The sequence below is a fragment of the Carassius auratus genome, linkage group LG30F (assembly GCF_003368295.1).
Source record: "Carassius auratus strain Wakin linkage group LG30F, ASM336829v1, whole genome shotgun sequence".
Taxonomy (NCBI): Eukaryota; Metazoa; Chordata; class Actinopteri; order Cypriniformes; family Cyprinidae; genus Carassius; species Carassius auratus.
In genome coordinates this window covers 2,895,956-2,920,440 of record NC_039294.1, presented here as the reverse complement: position 1 = coordinate 2,920,440, position 24,485 = coordinate 2,895,956, and the positions used below count along the sequence as shown (strand labels likewise).

Here is a 24,485-nt window from a genome sequence, read left to right as displayed (position 1 = left end):
CATATGATGATGCATCATAAAAGCTTTTAGTGTAACCATATAAACTTCAAATACCAGAAATTAAGTATTTCACTTTTCAAATATTTTCACAATATTTGCAGCTCTAATACTAAGTGTGAATCATTTTTTAACTGAATTGGTACATGAATCATACTAATGTACCAATGCAATAAAATTTATCATTTAATTATTCAGCTCACTTAATACAGTGATACCGTGTGACAAAAAAGTCAGTGATGTCATGTTTTGTCATGCTATGCTGCTAATTGTTGCTTATTACTGGAAAAACAACATAATACTCACTTTTATTCTATTAAAAGAGTCCAGTTAAGCACTACTAGATTAACTAGTTGCTGCCCTACATGAGAAAAGAGCACACGTGTGCAGGTCAAGGTCACTTAAGCCATGCGTTCACACCTTCAGAATGATCACTGAGGTCAGTAACAGGAACAAGACAATCTGCAGCACTGCTATTGATTTTCAATGATGCCGCATTAAGTGAATCCTGCGCTGTCCCACATTGAGTCTGCAGCAGCAGGAATATGGGTTGAGGTCACTCACTGCGTCTGAATTTAGCTGCTGTCAAACACATTGCAGACAAGATGCATGCATCAAACCGACAGTTCAGTAAACACTTACTATTCTGGATGTGTTCTGATTCGACTAGACCTTGAACTCTGACACATGAATGCAAATGAATACAGGAACGATCGGGTGAAATACTACAGGGATTTTCACACCTGGGTTAACCCTGAATAATGGAAAGATTTAACCCTGGGTCAAGCCACATTTTAAATGTTAAAAGTGGGTTCACACTGCTTTGGAAAAAGTGTGAAACAATGCCGCACTACAGAGAGTTCCAGAACAGTCAACCAATCATTAACTGCATAGATACTTTCCTCATTAATTATTCATGAGCTCAGTGCAGAAACTTTCACACAGTGGATTGAGTTTCAGCTTTTGGTTAAAAATGCATGCAAACCATTAAAAGGACTCACACAGACACAATTTCAGATCTGAATTGTGGCATTTCCACATATACTGCATAATCAATGCACATTATACTTGCACAATTACTTATTAACATTATAAATACACAACGTCAAGAATGCCAGCTCAAGGTTTACAGATACACAATGTGAAATCTTAATACTAAATACCCAAGATTAATTGCTGAAAAAAGGATACAAGTATTAACAGAGTGAAATATGAAACAAGGTAATGCAATACGACATTAATCAAGGGTTAAAATAACTGAATGGCCTAAAAAAAAGAATAGATGTAATATCAAATGGATCCATCTGGTTGTATAATAGAAAGACCCTCAAAATCTGCACACAGTAACCATATTTTCTACCAGCAAAACACACCTTTCCGAAGCCTCCCGCCTCACATCCGTTAAGCCCTTCGTAGAGCGAATGATGCCGTTTGCACAGAACAGCGGATGGCACCGTCACGCTCCCGTTTCCATTAGTTGTGCTGGAGGATCCCAGGTTCATCCCACTCAGTGCATCCGATGCTAGCGCTCTCTCTTCTGGCTTCGCTCTGTTTGGATGCCCGGGTCCAGCCGGAGACTCGGGTCCACCACTACTCATCTCCGGCATGGGTGAACCGTGCTGAGTTGGTTCAGGAGGGTCTGGCCTAGTACACAAGTCGTACATTACTCTGTTTATGAGTGCAAAGACAGGTTTCAGGATGTCTTGAGAAGGGTATTTTAGCAACTAAAGACATGAAGGAAAAATAACACTTTTTTAAAAATCTTCCAATCCTCGAAGAAATGCTTCATCTAGAGCGAAAAGCTCTTCTGCTCCAGCTTGTAAATGCACAGCAATAACGCGCTTATCAATGAGCAAAAACAATTCATTAATGCAAATCAAAATGCAAAAAACGCAGCACGGCTGTTTAAATTCTTAAAGAGACATCCACAAGCTCAAGTGCATCGCTCTCCAAATAACACCCCCATTATATAAAACGCAGAAATGTCAATGTTTTGTAAAAAATGCATTTCCAGTACAAAATGAAATCCTAGATCAAGAGACGATGCTCTGATTATGTTTAGTCCCCATCCAAATATTGGTCGACCTCCTCCTGCTGTTGATACAAAAGACTCATAGACTGAGAAAAAGAGACAAACGGTTTGTCTAAAGACCAGTTTGAAGCCAACGCAGAAGGTGACGTCTTATTTTCTAACAGGTCTCTTAATTTCCTCTCTCTCCACCGACTGGATTTGCACTCGGCTCATTGCGCCGTCCTCTCATCCTTATCATCTCCTCAGCTCGGATGTGCCAGTTCATGAAGAAGCGATCCTGGTTTTCAGTGATGCTTCAGCGGTCACGCTGGATCTCGGTGCTCTGCCTAAATGTGTGTTTGGTGAGATAACGACATTAAGATGAAGAGGAGGAGAGCGTGTGGTTGAGCAAGCGAGTGAGTGAGCGAGGGAGAGAGAGAGAGAGAGAGAGTGGGGGGGGGGGGGGTTCTCCAATCACACTCAAGCAGGCTCTGGGAGGGAGCCAATCCCCGCGGCGGAGCAGGATGGTTTCCATGGAGATGACGCTGGAATGATGTCGCTCTATTGATCATCAAAGAGGGAGCGCTGCTCAACAGAAAGGACCAAAGGACGGCCACACGCGCTTTCTCCAATATTAGCATTGAGAGACAATGGTAGTGATGACGTACAGTGTCTGGAATGTGGAATTAAACAGGAGAGTGTGGAAGATGTAGAAATACACAACCACAGTGCATTATTACTAGTGATTCTGTCACTGAAATCAACACTGACACTGGTTACTCTATGCATGCTGCTGGTCTTACAGTGAACTATTTATCAAGTGCAAGTCTTCCAAATCTTAAATTAGACGTTAATGTTAAATGTTATTGTCAAAGATTAATGAATACTGTAACAAATGTACTGCTTATTGTTAGTTAATGTAAGGTAACACATCACCTAATGTGACCGTTTATGTCAGTGGGGATAACCAAATACCCCCCAAAAACTGACATATTATAGCCAAAAATTCTTGATACAGACCAAACATTATTCAGACACTTTGACCTGATCATGCTTTGCTTAAGTTTTCTTTAATTGCTAGTACAAACTCTTTACACCACAGACTGAAAAGAAAATAAAGTACTGCAGTGTAAAAGGGTTGCATTAGCATTATTATATATACTTTTTTAACTAAGTACTAAAATAACTGAAATGGAGATAAAAGCTATATATAGCCATGTGTGTGCAAAAAAAAAAAAAAAAAAAATATATATATATATATATATAGTGCCCTCCACAAGTATTGGAACATTAAAGACAAAACTGTTCTGTTTGCTGTTGAGTCAACAAATCTGCTAATATGATTAAAAGATGAACATGAGACAAAACTACAGAATGTCACATTTTATTATTGAGTGATTCAACACCAAGATGTTTTACCAGCACAGAAGATCACCACAAACACAAAACAAAATAGTAAAACTTATATTTAATTAAATTATATTTAACTAAATCTAAAATGAGAACAGAAAATAAAAAAATAAGAACTGATTCAAAATATTCATAAAAACTATAATTACGGAAGTCATGCAATCTAATGTCAGACAGACAAATACATACAGAAGCAGATAAAGTGCAGTGAAAACCCCAGCGGTTTTAAATCGAATTATCCTGCAATGCTATCCACCTCTGTGGAGTTCAACTGGCTCGCTCTCGTATGGAAAAACACTGCGCTAATTGCCTCTCCACTGAGCAAACACACACAGCGATAGAGTGTAACCCTCGCAGGGAGGAGAACCCAACTCAGACCGATGAAAACCCCCCGTGTGTGTGTGTATGAGGTAAAACACGCTCCATTAACATCTCATTAGACGTCAGGTCTTCACAAAAAGAGACACAGCGCTCACGGCTGCCTCATCAATTACTAAGGGTTTTTATTCCGATGGATTTAACTGCTTGGGACGTACTCATGCAATGAAAAAACATTGAGGGAATTCATTAGACATCCCAACTGAATGAGACTTCTTTGAAGTTTTTGAAACAGTTTTCCTAATTGGAAGTTCAGGCACAGAACAGCACGAAGGATGGACTCGTCCTAATTTAGATCTTCAATGTAATACCAAGAGAAAAAGCACAGGCAGCAGACGTTTGCTTTTCTTTCCAATATATAAATGAAATTTATCAACAGTGTCTTGGCTTAAGCAGGGAGGAAAATGAGATCAGCAGGGAATGTTTGCCAAATAGTCTGAATAAGTTGACTCATGTACCATATAGAGAGATAAAAATATATGGACATAATACATCCTACTTATTCCACATACTAACAGTGCACTCACATAAGGCAATATACTAAATCTCAACTGCTTGATGGCCTGTGTCATCACATGATGTACATTATCCCCCAGCTCTAATCTGATAAATGTTGAAAATCAGTTGTATGTGAAGAAAGCATGAAGATATTGGGATTTTATAAACATTGACATCTTCTGTAAAACTGCTTTGAAAAATTTTTTTTGTTGTGAAACGCATTTAACAAATCAACTTTTATGTGGTATGGACATATATATAACAAAATAATAAATAGGAGTAAAATAAAATAGTACTTGTATATAAAAATTTAAAATAAATAAAAGGAAAAAAAAAGGAAAAATAAAATAAAATAAATAGAAATGAGATTACAACCTGTCTTACTTTAGTATGATTGAGATACTAATATAGATTTTATTAATATTTTGGTCTGTTTTTTTTTCTCGATTTTCTGTTTTCATTAAGTAAAAGTTTTAGTAATTGTTTTGTGTGTTTTTGACATTTGCATTGGCTTTTGTTTTATGTCTATAAGGTTTTTATTAATGTTTAGCTCTGTGTGTGTGTGTGTGTGTGTACACTTTCTTTTTTTTGTTTGATCCTTAAAACTTTACTTCAAAAGACCTAATGTTACACTGGGGAGAAAACAATAAGAAAGAATGAGGCAAAAACAGAGTAAGATCTCATGAACCAGTGATGATTCCATGAAACCAAAAACTACACAACACAGACTCACACATGAGACACGGAGTTCAGAAGCAGGTCTTCCAGACACACAGTGGCTTTTATTTTCTCCAGCGTGAAAAAGCTTGAGACACGTGAATGCTGTATCGGCTCTTTGTCATGTTCTGAACGTGTGTCTGTCGCTGTCACACGGCTCTTTGGGTTGATCTCAAGCTAATATCAATAATTCAGAGCTGCTCTGTGTAACCTCGCACCAGTTTTTGGGAGGGAAAGGAGGGGGTGACCCAGTTATGCCAAAAACAGACCCCAGCGACTCTATTGGCACAAAATAAAACATAAGCAACACACTACCTCAAAACAATGATCTCTGTCATTACATTTCAGTGACAACCAAAATGTATACTATGTGGTTGGGCGATACTGACCCAAAATATTGATAACAAATATATAGGTTCCAAACCTAACTAAACAGGAATCTGTTTATTAATATTTAATCAAATGTTTTTTGTATCAAAGAGATATATGAAGGACACAAGGAAGAGGATAAATATTTCTGAATCTAATACAAACTACGGAAATGAATACGTTTATTCAGCAAGGATGCATTCATTTGTTTTTAAAGTAACAGTAAAGACATTTGTAACATTACAAAAGATTTCTATTTCAAATAAATGCTGCTCTTTTGAACTTTCTATTCATCAAAGAATCTTGAAAAATAAAATGAATCATCGTTTCCATAAAAATATGAAGTAGCACAACTGATTTCAACACTGATAATAATCAGAAATGTTTCTTGAACAGCAATATATATATTTTACAATATATTCAAATGGAAAACAGTTATTTCAAACTGTAATAATTTTTCACAATGTTCCTGTTTTCACTGCATTTCAATCAAAGTTGTGCAGCCTTAGTGTGCGGAAAAGATTCTTCCAAAATATTTTTTTACAAATCTCACCAAATATTTGAAAAAAGAAATTATATATATTAAGTATATTTAAGTATATTTCTTAAAATAAACACACACACACACATACCACATGTCAGTGGCTTCTTACATGCCACCAGCTGCACTGCATAGCTTATGTGTAATAACACACCACTACTTTTAATAGAAGCAGAATACAGTACGCATACTTATGCACAATTGCATATTGAAAATATTACAGCATGCACAATTAAATCTATGCATGCATATTTTACGAAAATATTAAATATTCAAATGAGCAACTGCATTCACTGAACCCGACCTTTCATTTTCATGAGCCAGATGTGATATTAGACCTTAAGACAATAATTTGATTGCCGTTTTCCCATAAAAAATGGATACAATTCTGGATTAATCATGCAATGTTGTTTGTCAAGTGACAAACACGAAGCATGCTACTGTATCAAAGGTTTATCATGCTTATTGCATGCTACTTCACATGCTATTTCTCTAAACAGTAGACAGTATATAATTAGAGACATTATTGACCAAAAATGATCTAATTAACTGTCTCCTGTAATGTGTTTCACTTTTCAGATTCCCTGACAGACGTACCATTAACGGTTTCAAATTAAATTACTATAAACTTCCAACTCATTTAAACAGTCGTTCAGTCGATCGCTCACTCCCACGAATATACACATTATCCTAATGAATTCATTAGTAGCTGATTATGTTTACTGCAAGAAACACTGAAGGACTAAAATGAAGTCGCCTACAGATTAAAAACAGAAATTAGTGGTCTGATCTGTGCAGAGCCTAAAACAAAAGCTATAAAGACCTCAGAACGATAAGATAAAGCTTTTCTGACCTCAGTTTTCATGCAGATATCTAAACTACTGTAAGTCATTATTGTTTCACCTCACTGGAGCCACTGCAGTCTGCTCCCAGGTCAGAAAGATCAGGAACCAGCATCGTTCAGAGGACATCAGATATTTATATAACACTGAAAGCTTAACAGGCCAAACTCTTACAGACAATAATTCATAAACTGATGCAGTAGGTATGGAAGCACTTTTACGCCACGTGATAAAAATACAAAGAGTTTAATTGCTACATCTCGCAACTTTTTCCCCAGTAATGCAAAGTTATATCTCACAATTCTGACTTTATTTGTCACATATCTGGCTTTATATCTCACAATTCTGAGTTTATATCTTGCAAATCTGAGTTTATGACTTACAATTCAGAAAAAAAGACAGAAATTTGAGATAGAAATGTCTGAATAGTGCGAAAGTCACAATTACGTTTTTTTTTTAATTATTATCTTTTATCCTATGGAAACAAACTTCCATAAGTTAGGGTTCTCAGCTCTTTTTTTATGATCCCATCTTAATATTTCTCTAAATTACCACAACTTCATTTTTAACAAATATTTAAGGCAAAAAACATTAAAAGCTTTACAAATTAAAAACGTTGCCTTGTCAATTAAGTGAAATTAAATAAGTAATAAAATTACTAAAACTGAAATAGAAATAAAGCTAATTAGAAATATTACATAAAACTAATTAAACTGACTAAATTACTAAAACTTTAATTGAAAATAGAAACAAAAATTAATCCAAAATATTAATCAATACTATACAAATGATACTGAAACACTGAAATTGCACTCAAACTGTATATTTTTTCACAGTAATTATAGTTTGGTTTATTAGAGCTATTGTCTGATTAAAAACAGACTGTCAGGTAAACAGATGTCTTTCTGATTCAAATGACTGCAGATATCAAACCTCTAGGCCTGAAATGTGCACATAATCATCATTATATAAGATGAAATCAAATAAATTGAGCTAAAATCATAGTTATATAGCCTGTGAGTGAGGTTATCAAGCCATCTGAGAGTTAGATCCAGAGAGAATTGGAGCTTTCATTGAACCAAGTTCCCATAATCCAGATCTTAAACATCATAAGAGCCCTTACAAAACTGTTCAGTGCATAAACACTATAGGCCAATGTCCAAACGTTCAACTTTAAGCCACTATCCGTTTCTCTCCAAGCACAGGGCACATAAACATCACTTCTGGGACTGAACAACACAGTTTGAGTTTAGTCTGCGGGACACAGTGGCAGCAGACTGCTATTCTCAGTACTTCTGAATTATTCATAGCACCAGCAGACTACATTCACTCACTCGCTCCTCATGGTTTGCATTAGACAATAAAACCTTTTTTTATATATACATATTCTGAAGACTCTAAAATTGAACTTTAAAACAATGTGCACGAGTAAAAGCAACAGTGATGCATGCCTTAGCAGAGAAACTACTAATGAAAACAACATCTGTGTCACAAAAATGTAATGTATTTTTCTTCCTCTGCTAAAATCAATGGAGAAAGCAATTTTACAGATAATGGATGCAATGGTTTGATCTAAAAAATATCCTTTTTACAAACACACAGCTCTTGTCTTCTCAACACATTAACTGATGGACTGGAGTGCTGTGGATTATTGTGATGTTTTTATCAGCTGTTTGGACTCTCATTCTGACGGCACCCATTCACTGCAGAGCATCCATCGATGAGCAAGCCATGCATTGCAATGCATACATTTCTCCAAATCTGATAAAGAAACAAACTCATCTACATCTTTTATGGCCTGAGGGTGAGAACATTTTCAGCTAATTATCATTTGGGTGAACTACTTTGTTAAAGACCAAGGGGAATGTTAAAAAATCTGGTGACTAAAAAGTAGCATGTCGGTTGAAATGCAGTGAAGTTGACGTGACTGTTTAGGGAACACTTCCTGACTGATTACGTTCAGTGTCACAATCGATCACATCTAAAGAAGGTTAAAGACTCAGCAGCTCTGCCCAAATGTGTCAAGTGATCTTTTTAAGAGGTGCCTGTATACGCTGGATCTAATTCCAGATTCTGCAAGCAAGATCCAAACTGCATCAATTAAAGCTTTTTTTTTTGTTGTTGTTGTTTTTTTTTTTTGCAAGATGTGCAAGCTGGTAAAAATGTTGTAGAACGACACAACCATACAAGCTCTGATCAACTAACTCACTTGCACACAAACAATTTGTGGTTCAAAAATACAAAATACACTAGCCATCAAACATTTAATGCATCTTTACTTATATATATATATATCTACAATCAAGATGCATTAAATTGATCAAAAGTGACAGTAAAGACATTTTCAACTATAATATAAAGATTTCTTTTTTAAATGCAGTTTTTTTACTCTCTATTCAAAGAATTTAAAAAATACATATATAATATATAATTTAATGTTTTAATAATATTTTACAATATTACTGATCTTACTGTATATTAGATCAAATAAATGGAGCATTGGTGAGCAGGAGAGAGTTATTTAAACTTACCAACCTCAAATTTTTAAATGGTAGAGTGAGAATGTTTGTGTGTGTGTGTGTGTGTGTGTGTGTGTATAAAACCAAACCAAAACAATACTGAGCATATTTAGTTTTCAGGAATTGCAATAATTGGATTATCCAATTTAGCTGGATAAATTTTAAGCTTGGTTAATTGAACAAAACCCATGTTTATCCTGGAACAAAGCAAGTGAACCCAGAAAAATCTACACAAATACTGCTTTTTCAATCCCTGACCTAAATGAATTGATTTGCGTTATGACAGCAGGTGAAAAAGAAAACTGAGCGCAATGCAGAAAATGCAAACCATCTTGGCATTGCGTAACAAATTATGGCACATTTCTGAATACAATGCATGAAATCCTGCTTGAATACTTAGAACATTCACAGCAGCCCTGAAGTAGAAAACATATTAAAAAAATCCACAAAGTTCTTACCAGATCATCCATATTGTCCTCTGAACATCTGGATGGTGAGCACTTCTCCAATGCCTCATCAGATGAACACGGCTCAGGTAAATCCTCTAGAAGATCTCCATCCTCGGTTGGAGATGAGCTGAGAGGAGCTGTTTCGCAATCCCGCTTCTTTTTCTTCTTCATAGGTTGAGGAGAATTGCTTCGGGACGTCTGGGATAGCGAACGAGACCGGAATAGAGCGAGTTTTCCTTCCTTAGAGGATTCCGGGTGGTTTAGGCCTTGCGCCAGCAGATGCACGCAACTCTTCGACCTCGGTCTGGATCGTTTCACGACGCAGGACGTCCCACTATGGGCTTCCAGTAGGTGGCACAGGAAGTAGCTCTTCTCTAATTCCACTTCCTGCTGGAGACGCTGAAGGACAGCGACCTGCCGTCCATCTGACTGAGCAAGCAGAGTCTTTAAGAGTTCCTCAAGTTTGCGATACGCCGCCCCGTTGCCTTTACATCCAGGTTTGAGACCTTGAAACGTAGATCCACCTGTGATCTCATCCACCAGCTGACGATGCACTTCTTGGGTTTGCCTGAGCGTCAAGTTCTCACTACGTTTCAACTCCTGACTCCGCCAGCGTAACAGACGCCGGACCTCCGCCGCACGCTCTCGGCCCAGAGCCTCCCGCTGTCTCAGCAGCTCCAGCGTCTTCTGCTGCTGGAGTCTGTAGGTCAGCTCTCTCAGCGCTCGCTCCCGCTCCTCACGAGCCTCCTCACGTTGCCTCCGCAGCTCCAGAGAGAAGCGCCGGTGGGCCTGCTTGTTGCGGCTGCGCTCCACCTCTAACGCCGCGTGGAGACGCTCCACATCCCGCCACGGGTCGGAGCCGGAATCCCGCTTGCAGCTGCAGCGCTTCTTGGAGGAAAGAATCGGGGGGTTATCACAGTTTTCATCCATGATGGAGTTAAAGGTGGACACACAGAAGTAGCATGCAGGTGGGATGGAAATCACGCCGTTATAAAGCAGACAGCATGCGCACACAATCCAACATGCCAACTGAAAAGAGCAGAGATGAAAGATGATTATCAGCATGGCGACAGAAAGATTCAGAAAGCTTTTCTGCAGTGTTGGGGAAAGTTATTTTTAAAAGTAATGCATCACAAATACTGCGCTACTCCCTAAAAAAGTTATTAGTGCTTGCTTGCTTGTTTTTAATGTAAAAAGTTCTCTCTTTTTTTGCAAAAGTAAAAGCCTTTTCTCATCAAAAGTCAAAAATCATTAAGTTTCTATTTCAGGCTGAAGGAAATGTAAATTCACATCTGTAGTAGAGCTCTTCATACAGCAGCTCAACATTCCTAATTCTGGATTGCATGAAATATAGAACGCAGCAGAAGCGAGCTCAATACTCTTCACTAATAAAAAAATGTAAGCAAATGTTTATATAAGATTGATTAATATGGTTGAAATGGATCATCCAAGGTTAGAAGCAAAGTCATTGGTTAATAAAACTGTATACTTAAAGGATATTTGTGTCATTTAACATTTAATTATTACATCATACTCTGAGTTTGCTTTTGACAGTTTTTATTAATTTTGAGGAATACTGAATCTGTGTTTGTGCAGGTGAGATGATTAAATGCATGTTCATGTTTATTCTAGAACTACAGTAACATCATGTTTCCACCGCGTACACAACACCTCTGCACTTACTCCTGATTTCTGATAGCTGTCAGGCTATGAATGGGACTACAAAGTAGCCTAATTGCCAATACTTATTTGAAGTAACTTTACAATACTTTATTGTAAATTTAAAAGTAATGCACTACTTCACTACTTAAAAAGTAATCGGAACACATAACTCATGTGATGTGTAATGTGTTGCCCCCAACACTGCTGTTATGAACACATGCAACATTTTTACAATCATGCATATGTATATTTCATGCAGTTATTAAAATTATAGATTTTTTTTTTCAGTTACAATAGAGCTAGCTAAGTTGCATGTACAAAATATGACAGTACTGTACAATTACGATATTATATTGAATTTAAAAATAAAATGTTAAAATCTGAAACATTTTAATTTAAAATAAATGTTTAAAAAAAATTGATATAAAAAATATAAAAAAAAATGCATAAGTATTTTTTTATGAATTTATAAGAAAAAAATCTCCATCTAGCTCTGACCAAAGTGACAGCTCCTGATGTTGCTATCACAACTTCCCAACTGCTAAATACCAACTTACAAGAAGAATGCACCAATACTGCCCTTGTTTGAACAAGCAAAACTAAACGCTAAATAAACAATTAAAACTCTGACAGTCAAAAGTTTGAACACACCCTGTTATAATTGATTTCAACATTTTATAATAATAATAAAGTCTATAAAATAACACAAATGTAAGCATGGTAATTATTTAGTGATCAAAAACGTGAGGCAAATGACAACATAGACTACTTTTATTTATTTGCAGCGAAATTTATTTGTTTATAAACCTATTTCAAATGTTTAAGCATAAACCTGTATATTAAATGCTTTTGAGAAAAAAAAAATTCAGTCAGTTAAGTGTGTCAAAACTTTTGACTGGCTGCCATGAAGGTATATTGCCAAGACAAATAATTCATTTCCTTTAACAGAAAACAAAACAGGTTAAACATGAGAATGTAACATGCATGCTGAATCTCACCTATGTATCACAGAAAACACCAAAACCACTCTGTCCCTCAGAAACCTGCAGAGAAAGCGCGGTAAATATCATTGGTTTGATTGTTTACGACGCACAAACACAATGATACAGTAACACACAGCCACAATGATACAATGACACAAACGCGAGGATACAAAGATACAAAAGCGCGATGAAACACAAACTCAAAGACGATACAATGTATCGCGTGTCCCTGAAACAAAACATTTAAGTGTCATGCTACAGTCGGACGCGTGTCATTATCGCCACAGAGACTTTAATGAGAGAATAGACGAGCGGGATGTAAACACTGACCTTCCTCCTCACGGAAACTTCAAGATGTTCTTCATATACTGCTCAGTTTCACTGGACACGTCAGAAAGACGCGTTCAGCCTCGCATTAATCCTCTAGAAAGCGCGTCAGCTCGATATTACTCGTTGTTTGCTGTTGTCGATGCGAACGCGTCTTAAGCACCAGTTGCTTCAGTGACCACATCAATGTCCGGCTGCGAGATCCACTGAGGACACAGCGCCCGCTGCTGGACACCTGCAGACAGCACAACACTCGAGTTTACCTGAATGTTAAATCACTTTAGGGCATGTTTTATTTATTCATTTATTTTTAAGAAAAAAAAAACACTTTTTCTTTTTTAAATGACTAATAATAATTTAATACTTAATCATTTAGTGTAACTTTCCTGATTTTTTTATTTTTTAAAGGTGTTATCTGCAAACCTTGCTCTGTGTTTGGCTATACACTGACATTTTAATCTATAATATATATATATATAATTACTTTAAAAACATTATCTTGCAGTTTTTCCCTTTTTATTTTAAATTAATTTGGCCACTAGAAGTCTTTATTTTTGTGTCATAATCTCAACACTGACATTTGAATCAATAATATATATATATATATATATATATATATATATATATATATATATATATATATATAATTTATATAATAAAATCAGGAATTTGCACATTCAGAAATTTTATATATATATATATATATATATATATATATATATATATATATATATATATATATATATATATATATAAGCTATATATTATAGCTTTTGAAGTGCTTAGTATTCTGCTATAAGTATAAGAGAAAGTATTCTGCTTCGCAATTTTCCTTAATATTTTTAATATAATTTGATCTGTTTTTTGTGCTTGTTCTCCACACTGACCTTTTAATCTATAATTAATATATATTTAATAAAGAAAATGCCTTTTAGCATTTTTCCTAATATTTGAAATTAATTTGGTCACCAGAATACTATATCTTTATTATTATTATTATAATTATTACTATTATTATTATTATTATTATTATTATTATTATTATTATTTCTAAACAGTGATATTTGGTGCACAATAATGAGGTTTTATTAGTTAATGCACTGCAAGATCATGAACATTTTTAACAATCAAAAGTTGTTTATTGTATGTTTATTGTTGATTATGATGCCAGAGCATTAGATTTCAGTTTTGTAAAGTAGAGATGAAGGGACTATCCTGCACAATAATATTTTTTTTTACAATAACTTCTTCCTTTTCCCCCCAAACGATTAATTTGGGACACAAAACGAATCACACAATTAAGTAAATAAGTCATAAGATTAAGGTGTTCCCAAAAACAACAGAAGACGAGCTAAATAACAAACACAGCATAGAAACCTGATGGATAATAACCAGCTTTAGGAGAATAATATGAAAAAAAAAGCCACACACAAAAAAAATCAAGAAAATGAAAGAGGAAGCTTTATTAGATAAAGAGGAGTTTCTGGGAAAGACAAGCATTCCCAGGAAAATGAACCTGTATTACAGGACCTACAGGAACACATGTGTCAGGAAACAACACAATGTCCATAGAAAGACTGTCTGTTCCTCTATGGAGAAACATTATAGGATTCACCCACATTATAACCTCTTTTATTCTGCAGGGTTTACTGACAGAATTAGGCCTTGGAAAAAAAAAAACTGAATGACTGCGAACCATGAATTGTTTCCGTTATGTATTCAGATATTGGTATCATTATTGTTATTGGACAGCTGTGAGACAGTGATCTAAAAGAATGATTAATAAATAATTATAATGATTCATAGTAATAGTCATCAGAATATTTATTCTCATTATTACCCATAATTATCAGAATAAATACTTCTAATTAGACAAAATGTAATAATATTTATTAACATTATTATATAAATAAATGCTTTTAGTTAAAAGCATTTACAAATATTTATTCTCATCATGTTACGATACGATTGAGGACAGGAGGCAAATGCAAGTAAAGAATGTTTATTGGTAGATGAGTGAATGATGAGGAGATGCTGGAAGGTGACGCAGGGACCTCGATGGTAGCACAGACAGGGGAGTAGGTTCTTGAGTGCGCTGGTGGAGGTGGTGATGGTGATAGATCCGAGGTGATGTTGTAATCCAAGGTAGACCGAACAGGAAACAAGACACGAAGCAGTAGAACTGGAGGGCTAACAGACATGAATCACGGAGGACCTCAAATAACAATCTGACAAACAAGAGACGAAAGACAGGGCATTAAGTAGGCTGGTGGAATGAGCTGCAGCTGCCGCTGATCAGATGATCAGCGATAACACCCACATGAAACACTCAACATGACATAACATGAGACGAGCAGGAGACGGTGCATTCATGAACCGTGACAGTACCCCTCCTCCTAAGGAAGCCTACTGGCGTCCCCAGACTCCCTTACCTGTCGATTGTAATCATCAATAAGAGAGTGATCCAGGATGTCTCTAGCAGGCACCCAACTTCTCTCCTCCAGACCATAACCCTCCCAGTCCACCAAGTACTGAAATCTGCGTCCCGACTTCGGATTCCAGACTGGGAAAAATAGGTGGCTGGTAACCTACACTACACTCAAATGGAGATAGGCCCATAGCTCATATTGGTAAGGTATTGTGGGCATACTCCACCATTGACAATTGTTGGCTCCATGAGGAAGGTTTCTTGCAAACCAAACATCGCAACACCATTTCCAAATCTTGATTAGCTCTCTCGGTTTGACCATTGCTCTGGGGATGAAACCCTGAGGGCAGACTTAAAGTCGCTCCCAGTAATCTACAGAATTCTCGCCAAGATTTGGACACAAATTGGGGTCCCCTGTCGGAAACCACGTCTATCGGGAGGCCATGTAAACCAAAGATGTGATCTACAATGGTCAACGCTGTCTCCTTGGCTGAGGGTAATTTGGGCAAGGGAATAAAATGTGCGGCCCTCGAGAACCTGTCCACCACGGTCAAAACTACCGTGTTGCCCTGGGAGGGTGGGAGGGCGGTAATAAAATCTAGTGCGATGTGGGACCAGGGTCTCGAAGGGACCGGCAGCGGTTGAAGTAAACCATCAGGGGGCGGTTGGAAATCTTACCAGTGGCACAAACCGAGCAAGCCAAAACAAAACTGTGAATGTAACGAGCCATAAGTGGCCACCAGAATCTTTGATTGACTAAGAATTTAGTACGGTTAACTCCTGGATGACAAGCCACATTAGAACAATGCCCCCACTGGATGACGTTGGACCGTATTCCCTCCGGCACAAATAACCGATTCAGTGGGCACCCGGGCAGAGGCGTTACCCCTTCTAAGGCTGTCTTGACCTTCGATTCGATCTCCCATGTGAGTGTGGAGACCACTAATGTCTCAGGGAAAATGCACTCGGGAGTGGATGGGTGTTCGGAATGGTCAAAAATACGTGACAAGGAATCGGGTTTAATATTTTTGGAACCTGGGCGGTACGAGAGAGTAAAGTCAAAACGTCCGGAAAAAAAGTGCCCACCGAGCCTGCCTGGAGTTCAACCTTTTGGCAGTACTAATGTATTCTAAATTCTTGTTGTCGGTCCATACTATAAAAGGAACCCCCGATCCTTCTAACCAGTGGCGCCATTCCTCCAATGCCATCTTGACTGCCAACAATTCTCGGTTACCAATATCATAATTTCGTTCGGCAGGGGATAATCGATAAGAGAAAAACGCATGGATGCACCTTGTCGTCTGAGGGAGAACATTGAGATAACACCACCCCTACCCCCACCTCCGACGCATCGACCTCCACCACAAACTGACGTGATGGGTCCGGGGTGATCAGGATAGGGGCTGAAACAAAGCAGCTCTTCAGTTTGGCAAACACAGCCTCGGCTGTGTCTGACCACCTGAACGTAGTTTTGGGGGAGGTCAAGGCAGTCAGATGTGCGGCTAGTAGGCTGAAGTTGCGAATAAAACGCCAGTAGAAGTTGGCGAACCCCAGAAACCTCTGTAGGGCCTTACGGGAATCTGGACTTGGCCACTCTACCACAGCCTTAACCTTCTCGGGATCCATGCATATTCCCTCAGTCGACACAATATAACCAAGAAACGGAACCGACTGTGCATGAAACTCACATTTCTTGACAGAAATTGACAAAAAGCCCATTCTCTAGCAATCTCTGAAGCACTCGTCGAGTGTGCTGCACGTGTTCCTGGAGAGAAGAGGAAAAAATCAATATGTCGTCCAGGTAGACATATATGAATTGATCAATCATATCTCGCTGCACGTGTTCCTGGAGAGAAGAGGAAAAAATCAATATGTCGTCCAGGTAGACATATATGAATTGATCAATCATATCTCGCAGCACGTCGTTGAAGAATGCCTGGAAGACCGCTGGGGAGTTGGAGAGCCCGAAGGGCATGACCAAGTATTCAAAGTGCCCCTTGGGGGTGTTAAAAGCGGTCTTCCATTCTTCCCCCTCCCTGATGCGGACCAAATGATAAGCATTATGTAAGTCCAATTTCGTGAAAATCAACGCTCCCTGCAACCTCTCGAAGGCTGAAGACATTAACGGCAAAGGATAAGTATTCTTTACCGTGATGTTGTTCAGTCCCCTGTAATCAATGCAAGGTCACAGCGATCCGTCTTTCTTCCCCACAAAAAAGAACCCTGCCCCCGCTGGAGAAGAGGAAGGGCGGATGAACTTCGAAGCTAGAGAATCAGAAATATATTTCTCCATAGCCTCCCTTTCAGGAACAGAAAGTGAATATAATTTGCCTTTAGGCAGAGACTTACCTGACAGTAATTCTTTGGCAGAGTCATAGGTATGATGCGGAGGAAGAGAAGCACGAGACTTACTGAACACTTCCTTCAGGTGGAGGTACTCAGCGGGCACGTTAGACAAATCCACTGCCTCCTCCTGAAACACAGACATAGAAACAGACGGACAGGCAGACACTAGACAAGACTCATGACATTTATTATTCCAAGCCAGAATGGAATTGGATTGCCAGTCTATTTTGGGTTTGTGAAGGAGGAGCCAGGGGTAACCGAGGACTATGGGTGCAAGGGGAGAGCCAAGGATGTGGAAGTAGATGGTTTCAGAGTGGTTGCCTGATGTGATGAGGGTGATGTCTTCGGTGATGTGAGAGATGACCAGTAGCTTCTGTCCATTAAGGGCGTGAACCGTGATGTGGTGCGTGAGGGGTCTGAGGGGAATGTGATGTCTGCATGCAAGTGTAATGTCCATGAAATTACCCTCCGCCCCTGAGTCCAGTAGTGCTTGACAGTGGTGAATCTGTGCTGACCATCTTATTTTTACCGGGAGGAGCGTAGATGCGCCTCCTCATTCCAATGACACTCCACCACCAGAGTACGGAACTCGATGGAATAATCCGAGATGGATCTCTCATTCTGACGTAACTCGGCGAGCATCCTCGCCGCCCGATCAAAGACCCACCTCATCTCGGCGGAGAGTGTCTGGAACAAGGCGCAGCATGGATCTTGGTTCTCCCACACCACTGTTCCCCATAATGCCACCCTCCCAGTGAGCAGGGTCAAGACGAAAGCCACCTTGACTTGTTCGTTGGCGAAAGTTCTAGGTTGGAGAGATAAATGCATATCGCATCGGGTTCTAGAAAGCTCTACAAAAGTTAGGCTCACCTGAGTAGGACTCCGGAATGGGGAAACTTGGTTCCGGCTGGGAGGGGGCTTGCGGTGGTGTGGGAGGAACAGGCAGTGTGAGCGGCGCAGTGGGAACTCATAGCAGCTGTAGTTGTTGGGTGAGCTTGGACACCTGCGCCACCAAAGCCTGAACCGCGCGACCAGTGTCGTTAAGATTCCTCTCCTGGGAGTCCATCCTCCGAGCACTGGCGCTGAGAAAATCTTCCAGGGCGGATGATTGGTTACTCGCTCTGTTACGATACGATGGAGGACAGGAGGCAAATGCAATTAAAGAATGTTTATTGGTAGATGAGTGAATGATGAGGAGATGCTGGAAGGTGACGCAGGGACCTCGACGGTAGCACAGACAGGGGAGTAGGTTCTTGAGTGCGCTGGTGGAGGTGGTGATGGTGATAGATCCGAGGTGATGGTGTAATCCAAGGTAGACCGAACAGGAAACAAGACACGAAGCAGTAGAACTGGAGGACTAACAGACATGAATCACGGAGGACCTCAAATAACGATCTGACAAACAAGAGACGAAAGACAGGGCATTAAGTAGGCTGGTGGAATGAGCTGCAGTTACACAAACATTAAACAATCAACATGACGTAACATGAGACGAGCAGGAGAAGGTGCATTCATGAACCGTGACAAATCATTATCCAAAATGATCAGAATTAATACTTCTAATTAGACACACTTATTACTAATATTTATTCTCTTTGTTGTACATAATTATCTAAATAAATGCTTAATAATATTTTTTCTCTTCATTATCCATAATTATCCGAATTAATACCCTATTTATGAATAATGAGCATTCTCACTATTATCCATATTTATATCTAATACTCTGGTAAGGTAATATTTAATCATATTTATGCTCATTTTTACCCATAATTATAAGTGTAACTCCTTCCAATCAGATATTTATTAATACTGTTTATTCTCATTATTATCAGAGTAATCATTTTTATTTATGAATGATACTACTGTCAGATGACAAAACAAATCCCTATTAACCTAAAACAATCATTTGTCCAAACATCCTTTAAATAAAAGCCAGAAGATGATTTTTGGATGTTTTTTAGGTTCAGCAATGTACTCTGTGTTTATTTTTACAGTATTTTTGTTCTTTTAGAGATCAAAATATGTTATCTCATCAGATCCGTTTATATATTTCTGTCATATTATAGCTCCAGGTTATGCTAGAGTTTCCAATGACTGGAAAAAGATTTACCAGAATAATACTTGACACTGTTTCTTCAAACTGTCAGCAGAATACTTTACCATCTCACATAGCCCAATGCATATATTTGTATGTATTTGTGTTGTTTTGATACTTCATTCTCAATAATAAACCCCAGAAGCTATAACATGATCCTCATTGGCAAACTGGAGCAGCTACACCTTCAGTAATCGCTATAAATTAATTCATGGAACCCAACAAAACCTCATGACGGATGATCCTGCAGCTTCAGGCTGTGTTCTCACATCCACGGCTTCATTCCAGGACACTTGAGTCCCTTCCTTTCTAATCCGCTTCTTTTTTTGTGTGAACCACCCAGAGAGAGTCCGACAGAAACATCTACTGCACTTCAAGATCACAGGTGCACTGGATATGCTGTGAAATACAGATATCTGATATCATATTCAAGGTTAACAGAACAATAGGAGATTGGCCTAAAAATATTCAATGAAAGAGTATGTATCATTACCATTATGCATTACATGCTGCATTATTCTACACTGTTGCCATGTGGCTTCATTATGTTGCATATTTAATTCAACATCCAGTTATCGTCTCAGGTTGATAGGTTGCAATTACAATTTTTTTAATACAAGCAATTATGCAAGAAAGCATTGCTAAAATTTACAATTGGTTTATTCATTACACTGGAGATAGAAGGTCAAACACAATGCATTCTGGGATACATACTGTACATACTGTTATAGAATTAGTGTGATATTCTGAACACAATCATAGTTACAATTTAGTAGAAACTGCGATACATTTAGTAAAAACTAAATAAATAAATAAGAAGTCATTGAAAGAAAGTCAAATTAAGAAAATATTACTATTCTCTGGATGAAGTATTATATATTTTACACAGATATGTTTGTTCAATGCAGTTTTCTTGATAAAAGGAAAAAGCTCAAATTTTAGTTAAAAAAATATTTTTTCCTCTTTAAATACAGTTTAAGAATCAGGATTTAAAATGAATACATTTAACACTTTTTGAGGTAGAGGCTTGCAAACTTTGGAAAATGATTATTTATGGTTATTAATAGAGGGAAATATGATTGCAGAAATTTTTTATTTCAATTTTATTTGTTCTTCAGGCATTCCTCTTTAAAAAATATAGTAAATAATAAAATTATCGTCTGTATGCAAAGTGACTCGCATTCGGTTTTTGACCACTGAAAATTTGTACAGTTTATCAATTTAGTCTTGAAGCCTTATTTAGATCCCAATATCTGTGGAACTGGACCATACAGGGCCTTAAAAAAGAAGCAGCAAATGGAAAGTTTGTTAAGACCCAAAATCTAAAAGGATATTAAGATACGTACAGGTTAGAGGCATGCAAACAGTGGAGAAAAAACCTGAAGAGTGCTTTTTCCCCATATCTGAATAGTCACCATTGGCACATAATGCAACAAAGATTGCTAAAGTCAACATGTTTTACTTATAGAGCTGCTAATCTCTGTGTAAAAATCATATAATGATGCAACCATCTTTCTAAAGTCATTTTTACCCTCCTGTAATTTATCTTAAAATCTCAGGAAAAAATAGTCACATCCTCTAAAAAATCGTGGATTATTCAGTACATTTGTGACATTTAATATTATGGCTTTCATCACATGTTAATCTCTCCTGTCACCCTGAAGCACTGTTCCCATAACCAAAATACTGACTAAACAACAGACACACCGAAGCATTAAAAACATATGGTCCTTCAGTATTATAAAAGCTTTTGTGTAAAGAAGTCTTTAGTGTCAGAGAAAACATGTCTAAAGAATAAGCACAAAAATCAATCTGTCACAGTTTCTGTTGTCAGGTCATTCTCACATAGCAGAATAATACAGATTTAATACAGAACAGTACAAAATAACAAACTATTTGACAAGCTATTCATTTTTTTTTACTACTGTGGCAAAATATACTATAATTGGCACTGCACTGGAAAATCTTCACTCCAAAATTGCTAGCAAAAGCAATTAAGTTAAACATGAAATTGAAAAAGCAATAGTATTTTCCTATAAAACATACTCTTTTATTATCTTTGTTTTATTTATTAAATTCCAAAAGAATAAATACTGTATACTGTATGAATCAGTGTATTTAACAGTGTTTCTGTGAAAGTCTAATTAACAAAGAAGCACAATAAGACTTGAGACAATAAGAATATGAATTATTTTAACTTTAAACTTTAAACTGGATTGGGTCTTAATATTTTTTCTGTATTTGCATTATTTAATATGTTAAAAATTGCAATTCAAAAAGGTTTTCAACTTTATTTACTTAATCTAAGTTGTCAACATTTGAATAGGAGAGAAACTGTTTAGTTAAAATAACTTTTTTTTTTTTTTTTTTTTGCAGTGACATTCTCTGTGTCACCTTTGAGATTTGTGAATCAGCTGTGTGACTATTTCCTACTTCCTTTTGTGTTCTTCTTTTTATGTAACCTACTTTGGCAGCCGGAGCATCTGGTGAATAACCGGTTAGCAGAAACAGAAAGCGAGAGCCAATGAGGTCCTGCAGAACGGGGATTAGTTTATACGTTGCTAAATTCTTCAATAGGTGATATACTGGAAAGTAAAGTTCTCCAACAGCCCAAACAAAAGCCCCATCCGTCCCGCTCAGGAGGGATTAGCCTGCTGCTAGGAGGCTATTACAGATCACAGCTTAATATCATCAACATGTTTCGTGTGTGAGATCTGTATGTATCTAGATGTCTGTAGAGTTTAGTGCATCTGTCACAGAGCCAGACGTTTATCTACATAAAGTCTGGATAACACTGCAGCTTATTCAGATCAAGAGCCGCCTACTTATACAGGAAGAGACTGTTTGACTGACACGCAGAGTGGCCAATCAAAGGTTGTTTTGTTTTTCTAATACTAATCCTCTAATACTGGGCAGATATCTATTCCACAGGACATCCAAATAATGAAAAAAAACTTTTTATTTACAATTCAGACACTTTTTCCTTGTAAAGGAAAAAAGTAAAAAAAAAATGTTTTAATTGTTAAATAAAAATATAAATTTAAACTCAGAATTGTAAAGAATAAAGTCTGAATTATCAGTTACCTTTATATAACTTTATATAAAAAAATATAACTGTTACATTTAAATTAAAAAAAATTCAGAAATCATTGTGAAATAAAAAAAAAGACATAATTAACTTTATTGTATTGTAAACGTGCAAATTCTTTTTCGGTCAGAATTTCAGTGTTTAGGTCTGTGGAAGTCCATTAGTGAACAACATACACACAATTTAGTTCTGTGCACATTTTGTCTATTGCTGATAAAGGGAAATTATAAAGATTGCCAGAAAATTCTCATTTAGACTTTTATCTAATGCCAGGACTGGGCTAACAAGGTATGTTTCCATCACTGGCATCACGAGAATGATAAAATATACAGTAAAACATCAAAATACAAAATCACCCAATAATGTATCAATTTCTATCAATCAAATGGATAGAAATGATGTCCATCCAAGGGTCATTTCACAGTAAAAGCTACTCTGCATGTGGGCTGATTATATTTCAGGGTTTATGAAACATCAGATTATGCCAAATCAGGAAAGAAAAAAATATACTACATATCCGATAGCTACACAAATAGAAAGTCAAAAAAACTAGTTCCTGGATTACGTAACTTCTGCATGAAATAATAATTCATCCTTTTTTTCTTGTTCCAGTGTCTTCAAATTACATGACCTCATAGGTAAAAAGAAAAAAAGTATGTAAAAAATATATTTAAAAAAATATTGGTGACTTTCAGAGCCGTCTGAGTCCAGATTCATGGTGTGAGCGATTTAGAAAACTTCAGCAACTTCAAACTTCATTTTTTTTTACAAACACGCAGCTTTTGTCTCCTCCAGATGTTAACTGATGGACTGGAGAGGTTTGTATTACTTGTGGATTATTGTGATGTTTTTATCAGCTGTTTGGACTCTCATTCTGACGGCACCCATCCACCGCAGAGGATCCATTTCACCAAATCTGCCTCTATTTAAATTATATTTCAAAACCACATTTATTCAAATTCCATAGAATCAGCATAAATGTTTTACTTGAGCAGACAATGTGATTTAGTTAAAAAGTCTAAACAAGTTTATATATGGATAGATTTATAACAACCGGATTTAATTAATTAAAATAAATTAGATTGGCCTATGTGAATGATGATAAATATATGATGTTTATTGTGTATCTAAAACATTATATAATCTCATTCTTGTTTCATTTATACATGACTGAGAATTATGCATCACATTAAGTTCAGTAGTTTATGTTAAAACATTGTATTATAAATTAATGGAATGTTTTTGAATGCAATAAGGAATTTTTAAACTAACATTTTGGCTGAAATCCTTCTTGACTCTTATGAATGAAATAAATATCTTAACAAGACATTTATATACACAGCAGACTTTGCTTTTGACCCCTTCATCATCTGGGAGCATGCAGACTGCTTTAATTTTAATTGTGATCCTTTTTAGGCATAAAACGCATTAAAACATACCATTTTCAAATAGATTAAAATGTCTGGTATTAAACAAATTAATCTTACATTCACTATTTCTCTCATTTTAAATAACATCTTGGATGTATACAAGAAAATTACTATAACACTGAACTTGGTTAATACAAAATACAATAAAAACAACTAGTAATCTGTAGTTTTTGGTCCATGAAGTCTTTGTGGTGTATAGATTGAAGTAGAAATGTGCCAAAGGCTGGTTGGGGTGAAGCGCTTCACTAACACACATGGACTGTAATGATTATGGAAGCTGTCCAAACTCAAGCGCCATGAAAGCCACTGAACTGATATTGTGGCTGCGGCCGAACACTATTGATCCAGCAGAGGAGCAGGACAGTTGATGGCTAGAAACAACAAAATGATAA

General features: G+C 37.0%; 1 protein-coding gene across 1 annotated transcript in view; it reads right to left on the bottom strand.

Moving 5' to 3' along the window:
• LOC113067917 (peripheral-type benzodiazepine receptor-associated protein 1-like) overlaps nucleotides 1–12,918 on the bottom strand; it is a 64,199-nt gene extending 51,281 nt beyond the window's left edge. The window contains exons 1-3 of the mRNA XM_026240401.1: nucleotides 12,707–12,918; nucleotides 12,392–12,436; nucleotides 9,741–10,760 (exon numbers count right to left, since the gene is read on the bottom strand). Coding sequence (XP_026096186.1) covers nucleotides 9,741–10,661 — 921 coding nt within the window. The 5' untranslated portion in view covers nucleotides 10,662–10,760; nucleotides 12,392–12,436; nucleotides 12,707–12,918. The remainder of the gene's footprint in view (nucleotides 1–9,740; nucleotides 10,761–12,391; nucleotides 12,437–12,706) is intronic.
• Between the last annotated feature and the right edge of the window lie 11,567 nt (nucleotides 12,919–24,485).